Source organism: Falco peregrinus, chromosome 18 (genome assembly GCF_023634155.1).
Source record: "Falco peregrinus isolate bFalPer1 chromosome 18, bFalPer1.pri, whole genome shotgun sequence".
Lineage (NCBI taxonomy): Eukaryota > Metazoa > Chordata > Aves > Falconiformes > Falconidae > Falco > Falco peregrinus.
This window is the reverse complement of record NC_073738.1, coordinates 3,337,411-3,353,716: the sequence shown is the minus strand read 5'-3', so window position 1 is coordinate 3,353,716 and position 16,306 is coordinate 3,337,411. Positions and strand designations below refer to the sequence as shown.

General features: G+C 68.1%; 2 protein-coding genes across 3 annotated transcripts; both read left to right on the top strand.

Moving 5' to 3' along the window:
• The first annotated feature begins 1,606 nt into the window (after positions 1–1,606).
• LOC101918441 (inactive phospholipase C-like protein 2) lies at positions 1,607–15,572 on the top strand. Of its 2 annotated transcripts, XM_055790024.1 has the most exons (7): positions 1,607–1,889; positions 7,793–9,460; positions 9,539–10,282; positions 10,504–10,707; positions 11,260–11,335; positions 13,135–13,244; positions 13,474–15,572. In XM_055790024.1, exons 1-7 carry the CDS (start codon positions 1,707–1,709, stop codon positions 13,657–13,659), a joined length of 3,171 nt encoding a protein of 1,056 aa, XP_055645999.1. In that variant the 5' UTR covers positions 1,607–1,706; the 3' UTR covers positions 13,660–15,572. The 2 variants fall into 2 exon arrangements, with proteins under 2 accessions (XP_055645999.1, XP_055645998.1); XM_055790023.1 differs by having other exon boundaries at positions 1,609–1,889; positions 7,793–10,282.
• HCRT (hypocretin neuropeptide precursor) lies at positions 15,572–16,208 on the top strand. The gene has a single exon (XM_027780151.2). It carries the CDS (start codon positions 15,714–15,716, stop codon positions 16,029–16,031), a length of 318 nt encoding a protein of 105 aa, XP_027635952.2. The 5' UTR covers positions 15,572–15,713; the 3' UTR covers positions 16,032–16,208.
• Positions 16,209–16,306: the final 98 nt, after the last annotated feature.

Genomic DNA, 16,306 nt, shown 5'->3' with positions numbered 1-16,306 from the left:
CCTGAGGGGCTCCGGGCCAGCTGGGCGCTGGCAGAGACCTGCATGACTGGACCCACCCGGAGAGCCCAGGGGGGCTGCTGGTGCCACCACTTGTGCCATGCACACGCGAAGGCACCTGCCCTGGGGGCACGCACAGCCCACCCCAGAGGCCCCACAGTGAGCCAGCCCCCCAGCAAGAGCCTTGGGTCCCCTGCCCGGGAGGGCTGCGCTGGCCCAGGGCTTCCCCCTGCCCCTGCCTGGCTGCTGGCCTGCGGGAGGCTGCAGGCTTGGCCGGGGGATGCCCAGGCAGGCCAGGCTGTGGGGTGCAGGCTGGGTTTGGGTGCTGGGGTGCAGGGTGTGGGTGCCCAGCTGCAGCGTGCAGGATTGTTTTGCGTGCCAGGTTTGCTTCAGGTGTCAGGCTGCAGGGTGCACGTTTGTTTGGGGTGCCAGGCTGCAGGCATCAAGGCTGCAGGGTGCAGGCTCAGTGTGGGTGATCAGCTGCAGGGTGCAGCTTTGTTTGGGGTGCCAGGCTGCAGGGTGCAGGCTCATTTTGGGTGTCAGACTTCAGGGTGCAGGCTTGTTCTGGGTGCCTGGCTGCAGGGTGCAGGATTGTTTTGGGTGCCCAGCTGCAAGATAGGGGCTGGGTTTGGGTGCCAGACTCTAGGGTGCAGGATTGTTCTGGGTGCCAGGCTGCAGGGTGCAGCCCTGTCTTGGGTGCCCAGCTGCAAGGTGCGGGCTGGGTTTGGGTGCCAGGCTGCAGGATTGTTTTGGGTGCCCAGCTGCAGGGTGCGGGCTGGGTTTGGGTGCTGGGGTGCAGGGTGTGGGTGCCCAGCTGCAGGGTGCAAGGTTGATTTGGGTGCCAGGCTGCAGGGTGCATCCCTGTCTTGGGTGCCTGGCTGCAGGGTGCAGGCTCGTTCTGGGTGCCAGGCTGCAGGGTGCAGGATTGCTTTGGGTGCTCGGCTGCAAGATAGGGGCTGGGTTTGGGTGCCAGGCTGTAGGGCGCAGGATTGTTTCAGTTGCCAGGCTGCAGGCATCAAGGCTGCAGGGTGCCAGGCTCATTTCAGGTGCCAGGCTGCAGGGTGCACGTTTGTTTGGGGTGTCAGGCTGCAGGGTGTAGGCTTGCTTCAGGTGCCAGGCTGCAGGCGTTAGGGCTGCAGGGTGCAGGCTCGGTGTGGGTGACCAGCTGCAGCGTGCAGGCTCGTTTGGGGTGCCAGGCTGCAGGGTGCAGGTTGGTTTGGGGTGCCAGGCTGCAGCGTGCAGGCTCGTTTGGGGTGCCAGGCTGCAGGGTGCAGGTTGGTTTGGGGTGCCAGGCTGCAGCGTGCAGGCTCGTTTGGGGTGCCAGCCTTCAGGCACCCGGCTGCAGGGTGCGGGCTTGGCCGTGGTCCCGCCGGGATGGGGCGGTCGCCGGGCCCGGGCGCTGCGGCGCTGGGCGGAGGCCGGGGACGGGCGGCTCCAGCGGCAGGAGGTGCCGGTGCCCGGTGCCCGGTGCCCATCACCGCTCCCCGCCGCTGCAGCCCGGGGCGGGGGGGTGGGGTGGGGGGCGCGCCGTCCCCATCCCCGTCCCCGTCCGCGTCCCCGCCCCCGGCCCCGGCCCGGCCCGTCCCCTCCTCCCGGCCGCGCCGCCTCCCGCCCGCTCCGCCACTGAGCCCGCAGCGGCGGCGGCGGCGGGCGCAGGCTCCGGGGGCGCCCGGGGCCCCGCGGCGGCCGCTGCCCTGAGGCCGCGGGGGATGGCGGAGGGGCCCCGGGGCGCCCCGCCGCCGGGCTCGCCCCGCCCCGCCGTGCCGCTGCCCAACGGGCCCCGCGGCGGCGGCGGCGGCGGCAGCCCCGGGTCGGGCTCGGGCAGCAGCAGCCGCGAGGACTCGGCGGAGCGGAGCCCCGCGCCCGCCGCGCCCCGGGCCAGCATCATGAAGGTGAGAGCCCCGCACCGGCCCCGGCCCCCGCCCCTCCCGCCGCCCCTCCCGGGAGCCCCCCCGGGACCGGCGCCGCCCGGCACCTGCGCAGGGCTCGGCGGGCAGAGCCGCGACCCCCCGCCCCGGAGCCCGCGGGGACCGGCCCTGCCCGTCCTGCCTGCCCTGCCCGCCCTGCCCGCCACCCCCGGGGGTCCCGCGCCCCGGGGTCCCGCCGCGCCCGGGGGGTCGGTGCGCAGGGCAGCGGCAGCCCCGGCTCGGTGCCCGGGCAGTGCCTGCCCGGCTGGGCGCGGGGTTCGCCCCCTGCCCGCCGCACCGGGCTGCCCGGGGCTGCTTCAGCGCTGGCGCCGTGTCCCCTCGCCCTGTCCGGCGCCACGGGTCCCCAAGGGCAAAGCCTCGGGCGTCGTGCGCATCCAGGCCAGGCCTGTCCCCTTCGGGTGGCCGTGCATTGCCCCGGCCGGGCACGCTGGTCCTCTGCACGGCCACGCTGCTGCTGCCATGGGAGCCACGCTGCAGCATCACCCCATCCTGCACCCATGGGTGCCAGCGAGCCTGCTCCTGGCTCCCGAGCACCTTCTGCTCTCCCGTGCTCCCTCCTGCAAAGGCGCTGAGCCTGGGGCCTGGCCTGGCCAGCTCCTGACGCCTCCCGGAGCCGTGCGGTGGCCGGTGAGGTCACCGGCAGAGCTGTGGGCCAGGGAGGGTCTCTGGGGGTCTCCCACGTGGGTGGGCAATGGGTCACATGTGTGCTTTCCTAAATGAGCCCACTAATTGTGCTTATGCCGGCGGTGCTCACTGACACAATAGGTCGCGTCCGCCTCCCCACTCCTGGCAGCCTATTTTAAGCTGGGATTGCTCCGGTGCTATTAATACCTTGTGTGGGGGCTGTTGGGTGATGCCAGCCCAGCCCCGGCCTTCTGCCCCCTGGACCCGCTTCCCCGGGCAGCAGCGTCAGCCCTTTGTCCAGGCGGCCGGAGGGACCCCGCACCCCTGCCTGTGCCCGTCTCGGCTCCCGCTGCAAACTGTTGCAGGAGCAACCAGGCTGTGCCCCACACGGTGATGGCGAGGAGACCTCCCGGTGCTCCGGTGCAGCCAGAGACCGGTGTTGGTGCCCGGTTTCCCTGGGGACCTTGCCAGGGTCTCCCGCTCCTGCCGGGGCTGGGCAGCATCCGTCCCTGCCGCTCCTCACCCAGGGACCGGCTGCGGGTGCTGTGGGCTGCAGATGAACCTCTGGCTTGTCCCCGGACTGTCCCCTGTCATTGCCATGCGCTACCGTGGGATTTGGCCTCACGTGAAGGTCGGGTGGCCCCGGGCCAGCACTGGTGGGGGAGGGTGCTGGCGCTGGAGGAGGTCAGACCCAGATGGCGTCCCCAGCCCGCGCGGGTCCATCATGCATCTCCGAGTCCATCTGGAGCCTGATCCTGCCCAGGTGCCGCAGGTCCCAAACCCCACCGCTGTGAGTTTCCCTGGCTGAGCCTGCCTGTGCCTCAGGACCCTGACGGTGCTGAGCCCCTCCACGGGCTGAGTCTGGCAGGCAAGGGACAGTGGGCAGGCTTGCTGCTCATGGGACTGTGCTGGCACTGGCTACCTGCACTGCGCTGCTGCCCTCACCTGTCTGGGGGCACCACTCCTGCTGCTTCCCCAGCACAGCTCTCCTGTCCACAGGGGACACAGCGTGTCCTCTGCCAGCCCCTCCACTGCCACCAGCTCAGACCCCTCCCTGTCCGGGCTCTCCCCAGCCGGTGGAGTGGCTCGGACCAGCTCAGCACACTGGCTGGGGAGAGGGTCTGTGGCGACCCTCTGGCAGGTCTGGGTCCCAGCTAGCGCCAGTGCCCAACCCTGAATCCCTGGGGGATGCTGAGGCAGTTCCTGTGCTGTGGGGTCTGTGGCAACTTCGCTGCCCACCCTGCACGGTGGTGGGTGGGCGTCAGGGGCTGCACCCACTGCTCAGCTGCAGAGCCAGTACGGGAGCTGTGGGGCAGGGAGGGGGCCCAGCACACAAAGCCTGGCTACAGCTTGGAGCGAAGGCACAAACAAGCAGTGGGGCAGCGGGCTGGCTGCTGGTGAAGTGGAGGCACATGTGGGAAGAGCTGCCACCTCGGTTATTTTTTGGGATTTCCAGAAAAGGCTGGAGGAGTGAATCTGAAAGTGAGAATCACGGGCTGTGCTGGGGCAGGGGGAGCCCGGAGCCAGCTGTGCTGGGCAGCCCAGAGCTGGCCCCATGCAGCATCCCCATGCCCTGGCTGGAGGACCTGCTCCCTGCTTTCTTCCCAGGCTGGAAGTGGAGGGGGCTGGAGATCTGGTGGCTGGGAGGATGCTGGAGAGGGATGGGAGGGGGTCATGGATCTGTTCCTCCCCGCTGCAGGAGGTGACCCTTCCCCAGCACCCCGCTGCCCTGTCCCCTGTGCCTCTTCCCTATCCCGCACCAGCCCCAGGAGCCGTGCGGTACCTCTGCTCCCACAGCCCCTCGCTGGGTAGCGGCAGCTGGTGCCGCGGGGAGTGGATGTGTCACTCCCTATCTTCTTGGCAGGGAACAAACGATGGTAGAAAAGCCCTGGCTGTGCCTGGCCTCCCACTGCCTCCGCTCTGGTGCTGCCGGCTGTCGCTGCCTGCCTGCACCCCTGCTCACGCTGCCCAGCTTGGGATGGGGCCAGTGGGAAGAACCGGGATCTGGGGAAACCAGTTGCAGATGAGTCGTGTCGTGGCCAGGGAACAGCCCTGTCCCCCGGGTGAAACGCATCCCCACCACATACCCCATGGCTGGGAGAGGGGTCCTGCTGCCGGGGCAGCAGCAGTCGTGCTCCTGGCTGGGCAGCAGAGCCACAGCTGGGCCGGGATGCCTCAGCCCCAGATGCTGTCGGTTCCTCTCTCCTGCCCCATCATGAGCTGCTGCGCTGCGGGGACTGCCCTGGCTGGGCCCTGGGGGACAACGGGAAGGGAGGGGTGGCTGGTGGGCTCTTCCCCATCCCTCCGCTTGGGAGCGGGTTGCTTGGCCGGGTAATGATGGCGGTCACGTAGCAGCTGAGATTAGGGCTGCTGCACTTGCCAGGGCAGTAATCGCAGGAGGTAATTGGCCAAAGAGATGCTTAGCACATGCTGCAGAGCTGGGCAGGGCATGGGCAGCTGGGCTTGGACGTGCCCTCTGTGCCTAGCCAGATGCCCGTGCTCACCATTGGCATCACAGTTGGCATCATGGTCAGCGCATGTTCCTCCTGCAGAGCTGGGCTGTGTGCGTGCAGTGTGTATGGCAGCACTGGCAGAAGCCCTGCCTGCTCGCTGCCAGCTTCGCGGCACAGCGAGCAGGACATTCTGCTCCTGCCGGAGCCCTTGCCCTGTGACCGGGGATGCTCTGTGCCCCCGTGGCCGTGGGTGCCACATCCTCCTGCCTCCGCTGCTGCCTGCACCGCTCCTGCCCATGCCTTGTGGAGTGCTTAGAGGGGTGGCCCCAGGGTTGAAGCCCACCTGGAAAGCACCGGTGTAAGGGGCTGCCGGGGAGCAGTGGCTTTTCCCTGCCGGTCCCCAGGCCAGACTGAGAAGCTGGCATGGTGGGAGGCCCCACATGGCTGCTGCCACTGCCTCACTGGCTGCAAATGCGTTTGACAGCAGTAAATGCTGGGAACTCCTATAGTTCTGTGCAGGCAGGGAGGGCAGAGCCCATGTGCTGTGGGGCACTCAACTCCGTGCCATGCATCAGCACCCCAAAGTGCTGCAGCAGCACCCCCTCCCCTTCCCAAGCCTGGGGGGCTGAGGGGTTGCAGGGAGGGCGTTCGGGTTTTTGGTGGCCCAGGGCCTGGCAGGGCTGCCGCCGGAGGGGTGGATCTAGGTGCCTGCGGTGGGCACAACTGCAGCAGGTCCCTGGGCGCTGGGTGCATGCAGGCCCCCCACCCGTGTTTCCTTTCCGGATGGATTTCCTGTTTTCGGCTGTGGGGCCCGGTGCAGAGCCGCCCGGGGTGGGGTGTGCCGGGGCGGAGAGTGGGGCTGTAGAAGTGCAGGGGTCCTGCCTGGGGCAGGAGGGTGCCGCTCTCGGTACTGACCATCACCCATGGCGGGGGCAAGGGCCCCAGCAGTGCGGCGCTCAGATTGCTGCTCGCAGGAAGCGTCCCGGCGGCTCTGCGGGCACCCAGTCCTTCCCCACGGGGCTGGCCGACGGTGTGACCTGCGGGCACCCAGTCCTTCCCCACGGGGCTGGCTGACGGTGTGACCTGCGGGCACCCAGTCCTTCCCCACAGGGCTGGCCGACGGTGTGACCTGCGGGCACCCAGTCCTTCCCCACCCGATGGCGTGACCTGCCGCTGAGCCCCCACCAGCACCCGGTGTCCGGCACCCACAGCGGGGTCCCCTGTTCAGCCCTGGGGGCGGTTGTCCCAGGTGGATGGTGGGGCTGTGGGGATGCTGTGCATCACCACCCTGCTGCCTGCTGCAGAGAGAGGGGGCAGCTGCCGCTGGCCAGGGGGGCCAAGAGCCAGCTGAGCAGGGGACATCCCTGCCCTGGGAGCCGGCTGGCACGGAGGCAGGGTCCTGGTGCTCAGCTGGCTCCTCGGAGCAAGCTGGCAGCGAGAGGATGCAAACAGCTCCTGCATCCCAGCGGGGGGATGTAGCCCCATCGCCAGGCTGAGTGTGGTCGGCCTTCGCGGGTGAGCAGGGCGGCTGCAGTGGAATGGCGCTGCTGCCTGCTGGTGCCTGCTGCCCAGGAAGGCATTTCCCTCCGGGACAGCAGGATCCGGCCAGCTCTGACATGGTGCTGAGGGCTGGGGCCGGTTCCCCTTTTCCAAGGACATTGTGTCCCAGGCATCCCCGGGGGGCAGCTGGCCAGCCACCTCCGCGACCCATCCCGGTTGCCCTTGGGCCAACAGGGGCAGATCCAGACTCTTCAGGCTCAGGCACCACAGCGGGGGGGACGTGCTTGCCCAGGCTGCTGGCCAGCCCTGCGGCAGCCCTGGGGAGGAGGCGGGGAAGCTTTTGGGGTGCTGGAGGGGGATACCCCCTCATCCCCAACTTGGGCAGCTGGGTAGGAGCTGCCTCTGCTGGAAACACCACCAGATTAGAGGTGACTCACCATAATCTTGAAGAAGTGGATTAAATCTCTTCCTACTGCAGCACTTAATGAAATCCATCCCATAATATGTGCCCAGCCCTGCTGTTCCCCCTCATCTCCCTGCCCTCTCCAGACCCTTGGCAGCAGGGTCTCCTGTCCCCGCTGAGGGGCAGGGCTGGTGCAGGGGTGCAGGCAGCCAACAGCCCGTACCCGCTGCGACCCCGTACAGGCAGCAGCTGTAGCCATGCTGCGCTTGTCCCCAGCGTGTGGCACTTGCAGGTGGCTGTCCTGCACCGCTCCTGGAGTGGGGGAGTTCTGGCTGGGGCTCCCCAGGAGCAGCTCTGTCGGTGTGTCACCTTGGGGTGCCTCAGGCGTCCTTGCACCCCACTGCTGCCATGGTGCCTGGGGTCAGCGCCTGGGGTGCAGGGGTAGGTGTGGGGGGCCATGGTGTGTGCCCCTCTGTGGCGATGGGGATGCTGGGGGCACAGGCTGGTCCTGCCAGGCCCCTTTTTCCCTCTGGTGTCCCCAGGCTGGGGACATGGGGACCCTGCCGGGCTGCCTGTGCGTGGCTGTGCCTCCGAGGGTGAGTGAGCAGTGGGGAAGGATCCGGCTCAGGGCCGGGAGCAGGAAGGAAGGAAGGAAAGCGGAGTTAAAATAAGCCAGGCAGTGAGCCGTGGGGGAGGCCCGGGCTGGAGCCAGCTCCCAGCCACCGGGGAGAGGGTTGGACTGGGGTGGACTGGGCTTTGCATGATGCTGGGCACCCTGGGGTGCTGTGCTATGCGTCAGGGTTGGCGTGCGGAGAGCATGTGGCAGGAGGGTGTGAGCTGCCTGTCCCATCCCTGATGGCTCTGCCCCCTTCTTCCCCCCCTGGCAGGATGGCTCCCGGCAGCGGCCGCCGCAGAAGAAGAAAACGGTGTCCTTCAGCACCATGCCCAATGACCGCAAGATCAACAGCACGGCCGCCTGCATCTCCTTCATGCTGGAGGGCTGTGAGCTGAAGAAGGTGCGCTCCAACTCCCGCATGTACAGCCGCTTCTTTGTGCTGGATGCTGACATGCGCTCCGTACGTTGGGAGCCCTCCAAGAAGGACTCGGAGAAAGCCAAGATCGAGATCAAGTCGGTCAAAGAGGTGCGCGTGGGCAAGAAGACACCCGTCCTGCGCAGCAATGGCCTCTCCGACCAGTTCCCAGATGAGTGCGCCTTCTCCATCATCTACGGAGACAACTATGAGTCCCTGGACCTGGTGGCCAGCTCGGCTGACGTGGTGAGCGCCTGGGTGATGGGACTCCGGTACCTGGTGTCCTATGGGAAGCACACTCCCGAGGCACCCGGGACCGGCCACCCCAGCCTCCGAACCTCCTGGATCTCCTCTGTCTTTGACCTTGCCGACCTGGAGAAATCTGGCCGCATCCCTGTGTCCCGGGCTGTGCAGCTGATCAAAGCGCTCAACCCAGGCATGAAGACGTCCACCATCGAGCTGAAGTTCAAGGAGCTGCAGAAGGCCAGCGAGCGTCCCGGTGCGGAGGTGGCCTGCGACCTCTTTGTGGAGGCGTACTGTGAGCTCTGCACCCGCCCTGAGATCTTCTTCCTGCTGGTGCAGTTCTCCAGCAACAAGGAGTACCTGGGTCTGAAGGACCTGCTCATGTTCCTGGAAGTGGAGCAGGGCATGGAGGGGGTGACGGAGGAGAAGTGCTTGGAGATCGTCGGCAAGTACGAGCCCTCCAAGGAGGGCCGCGAGAAGGGCTACCTGGCCATCGATGGCTTCACGCGCTACCTGCTCTCCGCTGACTGCTCCATCTTCGACCCGCAGCACCGCAAGGTGTGCCAGGACATGGCGCAGCCCCTCTCCCACTACTACATCAGCTCTGCCCACAGTGCCTGCCTGCTGGAGGACAACTTCTGGGGCCGCTCGGACATCAGTGGCTACATCAGCGCCCTGGGCCTGGGCTGCCGCAGCATCGAGCTGGTGCTGTGGGATGGCCCCGAGGGCGAGCCCGTGGTCTACACCAGCCCCTCGGCCGCCTCCTGCGTGCCCTTCCGTGCCGTGGTGGGGCTGATCGACCAGCACGCCTTCACCGCCTCCGCCTATCCCCTCATCCTCTGCCTGGTGGTGCGCTGCTCAGCCCCCCAGCAGCGCCTCGCCGCCCAGTGCCTGCGCAAGACACTGGGGGAGAAGCTGTACCTGGAGCCCCCCAACCCCGCCGCGTCCTACCTGCCCTCCCCAGAGCAGCTCAAGGGCCGCATCCTCATCAAGGGCAAGAAGCTGCCGCCCGGCTGTGAGGACAGCGAGGGGGAGGTGTCGGATGAGGAGGAAGGCTGGGAGCTGGCACGGCGGCTGGGCCAGGAGGACCGGGAGGTGCCGGAGGGAGGTGGCCCGCGGCGGGTGCGCCTCAGCCGGGAGCTCTCGGAGCTGGTAAGCCTCTGCCAGGCTGTCCCCTTCCAGGACTTCGAGAGCTCACGGCGTGGGCAGCGCTACTGGGAGATGTGCTCCTTCAGCGAGGTGGAGGCAGGGCGCTTCGCCAACGAGTGCCCGGCCGAGCTGGTGAGCTACAACAAGCGGTTCCTCTCCCGTGTCTATCCCAGCCCCATGCGCATTGACGCCAGCAACATGAACCCCCAGGACTTCTGGAAGTGCGGCTGCCAGATGGTGGCCATGAACTACCAGACGCCGGGGCTCATGATGGACCTGAACGCGGGCTGGTTCCGGCAGAACGGGGCGTGCGGCTACGTCCTCCGCCCCGCCATCATGCGGGAGGAGGTCTCCTACTTCAGTGCCAATGCCAAGGACTCCTTGCCCGGGGTGCCTGCCCAGCTCCTGCACCTCAAGGTCATCAGTGGGCAGAACCTGCCCAAGCCCAAGGGCTCAGGCGCCAAGGGGGAGGTGGTGGAGCCCTATGTCTGCGCCGAGATCCATGGCATCCCAGCTGACTGCGCCGAGCACCGCACCAAGACGGCCCTGCAGAGCGGGGACAACCCCGTCTTCGACGAGAGCCTGGAGTTCCAGATCAACCTGCCGGAGCTGGCCGTCCTGCGCTTTGTCGTGCTGGATGACGACTACATCGGAGACGAGTTCATTGCCCAGTACACCATCCCCTTCGAGTGCCTGCAGCCCGGCTACCGGCACGTCCCCCTCCAGTCCTTGGCTGGGGAGCCCCTGCCCCACGCCACCCTCTTTGTGCACGTGGCCATCACTGACCGCCGCGGTGGGGGCAAGGGGCACCGCCGGGGGCTGGCAGGGCGCCGGGGCCGCCGAGTGCGGGAGTATACCTCCACCAAGGCCACTGGCATCAAGGCCATCGATGAGGTCTTTCGGACAGCCACCCAGCCACTGCGGGAGGCCACTGACCTGCGGGAGAACGTGCAGGTACGGACCCTGCAGAGGCGCTGGGGAACCTGGTTTCTGCAGGGGAGGACGGGGCTGGACCGTGAGCAGTGGGGAGCCCAGGCGTCCCCCCTCCCCCTGGGGGATGCGGGCGAGAAGCCTCGTCTGGAGCAGAGAGCCAGGGGAAATGGGATTGTACCCGGCAGGGGGGCTCTTGGGGGGCTTTTCCAGGCTGTGCCCCTGATGCCGGTCTCTGCCCGCAGAATGCGCTGGTCTCCTTCAAGGAGCTGTGTGGGCTGACGCCCGCCGCCAACATGAAGCAATGCATCCTGACAGTGGCCACGTGGCTGCTACACAGTGACAGCGCGCCCAGCGTCACCCTCAACTTGGCAGAGCAGTACCCCCCCATGGAAGCCCAGGGCCCCATCCCAGACCTGCTGCGCAAGGTCCTCACCGCCTACGAGACGGTAAGTGCTGTCCCGCCGGGGCTTGGCTCCTTGCGGGGATGCCCTGCAGGGCCGATGGCATCAGGACCACCAGGACCACCGCCCTGCGCAGGGTGGGGGTCCCCAAACGCACTGCACCGCTCCCAGTGCAGGGGGAGGCTGGTGGGGACTGTCAGGGGCTGCCCAGGGAGGAGTCTTGTCAAGGCACAGGCTCACCCAGCTTGGTACAAGCCCTGGGACCTCGCAGTCCCTGTCCCCCTGCCCGTGCCGCCTGCACCCTGTGCCAGGGCTGGCTGGCGGGGCATCCTGCGGTCCTGCCTGGCGGGAGAAATCCCATTAATAGCTGCAGCCGGAGCCGCTTCCTTCCTTTGTGTTGGAGGGGGACCTGGCTGCCGGCCAGGCGCTGGTCACACCGCACCTGGCTGCACGTGGTGGGGCGAGGAGGGCTAGACCCTGGCCACCGTGCTGGGGCGAGGGGCAGCCCCTGCCTCAGCCCCTTCTCCCCATCTGCTCTGCCGAGGGGGTGTGTGGGGCTGGGGGCTGCCCAGCTCCTCACGCCACCCCTCTTCCCAGATGATCCAGACCAGCCGGACGCTGATCGAGTCCGCCGATGGGGTGTACGGCAAGCTCATCCAGGCGCAGCAGGCAGGTGGGTCCTGGGTGGGCAGGCGCAGCCCTGGCACAGGTCTGGGCACATCTGTGGGGGGCCGGGCACAGGGGCGCCATGCCTTGGTGCTGGGCGGGGGGCACGTGTCTGGCAGGCTCCAGACCTGAGCACAGGCACAGCCCAGCGTGCCGGCATTTTTGGCCGTCACTTGCACACCTGCGGTGCGTGGCAAAGGACAAGAGGTGCATGTCTGCACCCCGGTGGGTGCGTGCCGGGGCTGGGGCTCAGCGGCAGAGCAGCCAGGGCTGGCCGGCCATGGGAGGGGGATTTCCAGCTGGGGTGACCCCAAACTCAGCTCTGTGGTTTTCCCATGTCCCGGCAGCACGGGTTGAGCTGCCCAGTGCCGGGTGCTGCCGGCGTGCTGGGATGCAGGGCTGCCTGTGCCAGGGCAGGGTGCTGGGCAGGTGGGCTGCAGGGGCTGTGTGGGAGGGAGGGGAGCGGAGGAGGCTGATGAGGAAGTGGGGAAGAGTCATTAGCTGCCAAACACCAGAATATAATTAGCACCAGAAATAACAGGCTGGGGCTGACGGTAGAAGTGGCAACTGAATGTTACGACTTCCAAGACACATGGATGAACCCACACAGGCAGGTGCTGCCGGCTGTCTGCCCCAGTCCTCCCCCCCATCCTGGGGACCCCCAGCCCCGCTCCAGGCACCCATGGCTGTGCAGCCCCTCGGCAGGCTGGGGCTGTGCGGGCACCCCAGCCAGCCCTGGGTGCACAGGGGGCTGCCAGGCTGGGGGCTCATGTGAGCTCCCTGCGGGGCTGGGAGGGCTGCCAGGAGCTGGAGGGGCTGGGGAGGAAGGATGGGGCCCCTCTGTGCCACGCGCGGCCGGTACCAGCCTCGCTGCCAGCAGCCCTGTTTGTTCCCTGCCTGCGCGGCAGCCCGGAAACCTCCCCGAGCTCTTGGCTTTCGGCTCTGCCGCTGCTGCCAGCTCTGGGGGGAGCGGTGCTGGGGAGGGGGCCGCAGGCTGTGGGGCTGGCGGCTGGGGCATGGGTGGGCTCTGCACCCTCCTGTGCCGCTCTGGCTATGGGAGCCCTGCTGCTGTGCTGGGGGGTGTCGGGCAGAGGGGCTCTGGGGGGTGCGGCCGCTGCTGCTGCCTCTGCCCAGCCTCTCGAGGCGGTGGCAGGCAGCGGTTTGGGGGCTGCCACCCACCCCCCCCTGCCCGCGGTGCTGCCTGTCCCTGCCTTCGCCCTGGCTGTGCCACGGACAAGCTGCTGTGGAGCCGGCCCGGGTTGTGCCCAGCTGGCGGGTGCTGCGGGGTCCAGGGGGGTGCTAGGTGCGGGGCTGGGGGCGTGCTGATTGACAGCGTGTGGGCGAGCAGGCTTGCGTGGGAGTCCTTGTGTGGGCCCGGAGCCGGTGCTGCGTCAGGAGGGGTAAATATAGCGCCCGCTCACGAGGACGTCACGCGCTGCACGGCACGGGGGCCTGCGCTCTGGCGGGGCTGCGGGGGGGGGGGGGGCGGTAGCGGCCCCACTCTGAGCCCCCCAGGTGAGCTGTGGGGTGCAAGAGCCGTGCCTCTGCCTGGGGTGGTCGCTGCCCTGCCGGACCCCACAGCTCTGGGACCTTCGGGACCCCACAACCACCTGGGGCTGGGGCCGAGTGTGGTGCTGGGGGCGCCCATTGTTCCCGGGGATGCTGGGGCAGTGGGGAGCCCACCCAGCCTGCACCCCCATGCCAGGCAAAGGGCATCCCTCTGGCTCAGCCCCCGTCCATGGTGGGCTGTGGCCGTCCCCGTGCTGGTGGCCCCGCAGCGGCTTAGTGACGGTCCTGTCGGCGCAGGCATGGACTTCCACAAGGAGCTGCACCGCATCGAGGCCAAGGAGGGGCTGCGGGGCCGCAAGCTGCAGAAGGCACTGGAGAGCTTCGCCTGGAACATCACCGTCCTGAAGGTGAGGGGCAAGGGCTGTGCGGCCCCCACTCTGCCACCCCCTCCCTGCCTCCTCAGGGGATGCTCCATGAGAGCTGGGCATGGCACAGGCCCCTTCAGGGGGGTCCTGGCACCCAGCGAGCCCCCCTCGGGAGGGGTGGCTGGCGGAGCAGCCCATGCCGTGCACATGGGTCCGGCCAGCCCACGTGGCGCGGCCGTGGGGAAGCCCCTGATGCCGTGTCCCCACGCAGGGCCAGGCTGACCTCCTCAAGCACGCCAAGGCAGAGGCGCTGGACAACCTGTGGCAGATCCACAACGCGGGACAGTCGTGCGGCATCGGCAGGAACGGCTCGGCCTCACCGGAGCCCTCCCGCCTGCGCGCCCCACTGGAGCCCATCCCTGAGACGGAAGGAGGTGGTGACACAGCATCCTGCTGACCCTGGCCTGGGGCTTGGGAGGCCCGGACTAAGCACCCCCCCGGCTGCAGGGGCCAGGACCAGGGACCCCCAGCCTGCTGACAGACGGGCAGCTGCCTGCCCGCAGGCTCGGTGTGCGGGGTAGGGTGCCTGTGGGGCTGGGTGCTGTGCTCTGCTGTGCCGAGGGGCTGCAGTGGGGTCCAAAGGAGAGGGTGGGGAGGCAGAGAGGAGGATGGGGAGGGGTGTTCCCACTCCTGCTTGCCCCCCTCTGAGCTCCCAGGCTTCATCCATCTCCTCCATCTGCTTCCAGAGCAAGCACCCTGCTGCAGGGATGGCAGGGATGCTGGCACCTCGGCTCCTGTGTGCATGTACCCGCAGCCTGCTGTGCCAGACGCCTGTCCCTGGCCAGCGCTGCAGGTTTTGCCCTTGCCAGCCCCAGGGAAAACCTGCCTGATGGGAAGGGTTCTGACTGGTCCTCATCCCCTCTTCACGGGGCAGCGGGTTCCTTCCCCTCCCTGGGGACCTCACTGCGCAGAGGGGCTGGGAGGATGTGGGGTACAGGGGGCCGGGGGCTCACTGCAGACTGGCCTGCGCAGCAGATGTGGCTTTTGGCATCAGGGAAACATTGGGGCTCCCCTCTCAGGGTGAGGGGGTCCCGGTGCAAGCTGTGGGTGGGGGGCGGTCTGGGGGTCGGACCGTGGCTGCGGAGCATTATAAAGAGTGCGAGACCCACCCTGGTGCCCTGCTGCTCCCTCCACGTGCCAAGGCGGGATGAGGTCATCAAAAGGGATGGAGGGTGGCACTGGATCCAGGATGCCTGGCAGCACCATCCCTCTCCCCGCACCAGCCGAGCGCAGGGTGACGGCTCCCCATGTCAAGGATCCATGCGGCTGCCCGGCACCCCTTTGTTCAGGGAGGTAATTAGCCTAATGGGGCCACGAGGAGCGGACGGGAGCAGGCCAGTGCCTCCCCAGCACTGACCTTCAGCCCCTTTGTGCTGGCCCGGCCATGGGACCCGCGGGCAATTACGGCCTCATTAGTGCCACGCTGCCTGGCCACTGTGCCCAGCCGGCGAGCACCCGCACAATGAGGAGCTGCAAATGAGGGGAAAGGCCTGGCCGGTCTCCGAGCTACCGGCCACTGCATGCCCGCGTCTCCCAGAGACCGGCTGCTCCCGCCTGGCCCTGGCGGTATTTTTGGCAGCACTATTGTGCCGGGCCCTATAAAGTGGCGGCTGCAGCGGGCGGCGCAGGGCTGCCCGGCGGGACATGCCCCGGTGCCGCTCGGCCGCCTGAAGATCCCAGGAAGGATGGAGGTGCCCAACACCAAGGTGGGGCCAGCAGGGCAGCGATGCGGGGGGGTCCGAATGGGGGTCTGGGGGTGCGGGAGGGTCTAGCTGGTTCCTCAGGAAGCCCTGAGCGCCCAGCTCCTCCCCAGGGCTCCCTGACCGTGGCCAGCAGCCGATCGGGGTGGAGGCTCAGCACCGTGTGGGCTCCTCAGGATGGAGCTGGGCGTGCGGTGCCTGTGGTGTGGAATGTGGGTGCTTGTGCCTTGTCCCGTGGCGCTCAGCAGCAAGGGGAGGGTGTTTGCCACGACTGCCTTGTGCCAGAGCAGGGCAGGCGTGCTGGTGAGGGCACCTGCATCTGGCTGCTGGTCAGAGCATGGGTGGGGGCTGTGGTTTCTGGGGCTGGGGGGGCTGTGGGGAGCAGCACTCTCAGCTCCCCTCAGGGATGTGGTGCTGGCTGTGCCCCACGGTGCCGAAGGGTGATGCTCTGGGTGCACCCCGGGTGTGGGGTCCCCGAGGCAGTGGGGATGAGCAGCGTGGCAGCAACCCAGGCAGATGGGAGCTGAGACACCGGCAGGACTGGGGGGCAGTTCTGGGGCTGTGCAGCCCCCCACCTCTGGCACTGCTGGCTGCACCGCACTAACGCTGCCCATTGCTCCGGCAGCTCCAGCGAGCTGCCTGCCTCTTGCTCCTGCTCCTGCTCTGCTCCCTGGCTGCTGCCCGGCAGAGTCTGCCGGAGTGCTGCCGGCAGAAGACCTGCTCCTGCCGCATCTATGACCTCCTGTACGGCATGGGCAACCACGCCGCCGGCATCCTCACGCTGGGCAAGAGGAAGAGCATCCCCCCGGCCTTCCAGAGCCGGCTCTACCGCCTGCTGCACGGCTCCGGCAACCACGCTGCGGGCATCCTCACCATGGGCAAGCGTGGGGAGCACCCTGGCATGGCGTGCCACAATGCATCGGGCTGCCCCATAGGCACGGACGCCCAGCCGATGCTGGTGCTGCAGGGCGCCGATGCCAGCCCTGCCAGCCCCAGGGAATGCCAGGAACACTCAGGGAAGGACCTGACCAAGAGCCAGGCCCCAGGAGCGGCAAACAGCTTTAACTGAGAGGGGTGTGGGCAGTGGCAGAAGAGAGGGGATCTGTGGCGGGACGGACCCCTGGGACACACGCCTGGAGCTGGGTGTAAATAGCACTTTTACGTACCTCCTCCTGGCCCTGGCCGAGCCTGCTCAGGGCGCCGCAGGCACCGCTGGGCTTTTACAATAAATGGTAGCCCGATGTGACCCGGCTCTGCTTCTCTCTGGGGTGGCGCCGGGGGGGCTGCTGCTTTGTTCCTCTGCGGTGTCTGGCCATGGGCTCGTCCGTGGTGCCTGCGCTGGGG

Excerpts from the sequence above, each read along its gene's own strand:
- LOC101918441 (XM_055790023.1), top strand. The coding sequence starts at position 1,707 with ATGGCGGAGGGGCCCCGGGGCGCCCCGCCGCCGGGCTCGCCCCGCCCC. Across the intron at positions 1,890-7,792 it reads CCCGGGCCAGCATCATGAAG|GATGGCTCCCGGCAGCGGCC; the intron begins GTGAGAGCCCCG and ends CCCCCCTGGCAG. Across the intron at positions 13,245-13,473 it reads GGAACATCACCGTCCTGAAG|GGCCAGGCTGACCTCCTCAA; the intron begins GTGAGGGGCAAG and ends GTCCCCACGCAG.
- HCRT (XM_027780151.2), top strand. The coding sequence starts at position 15,714 with ATGGGCAACCACGCCGCCGGCATCCTCACGCTGGGCAAGAGGAAGAGC.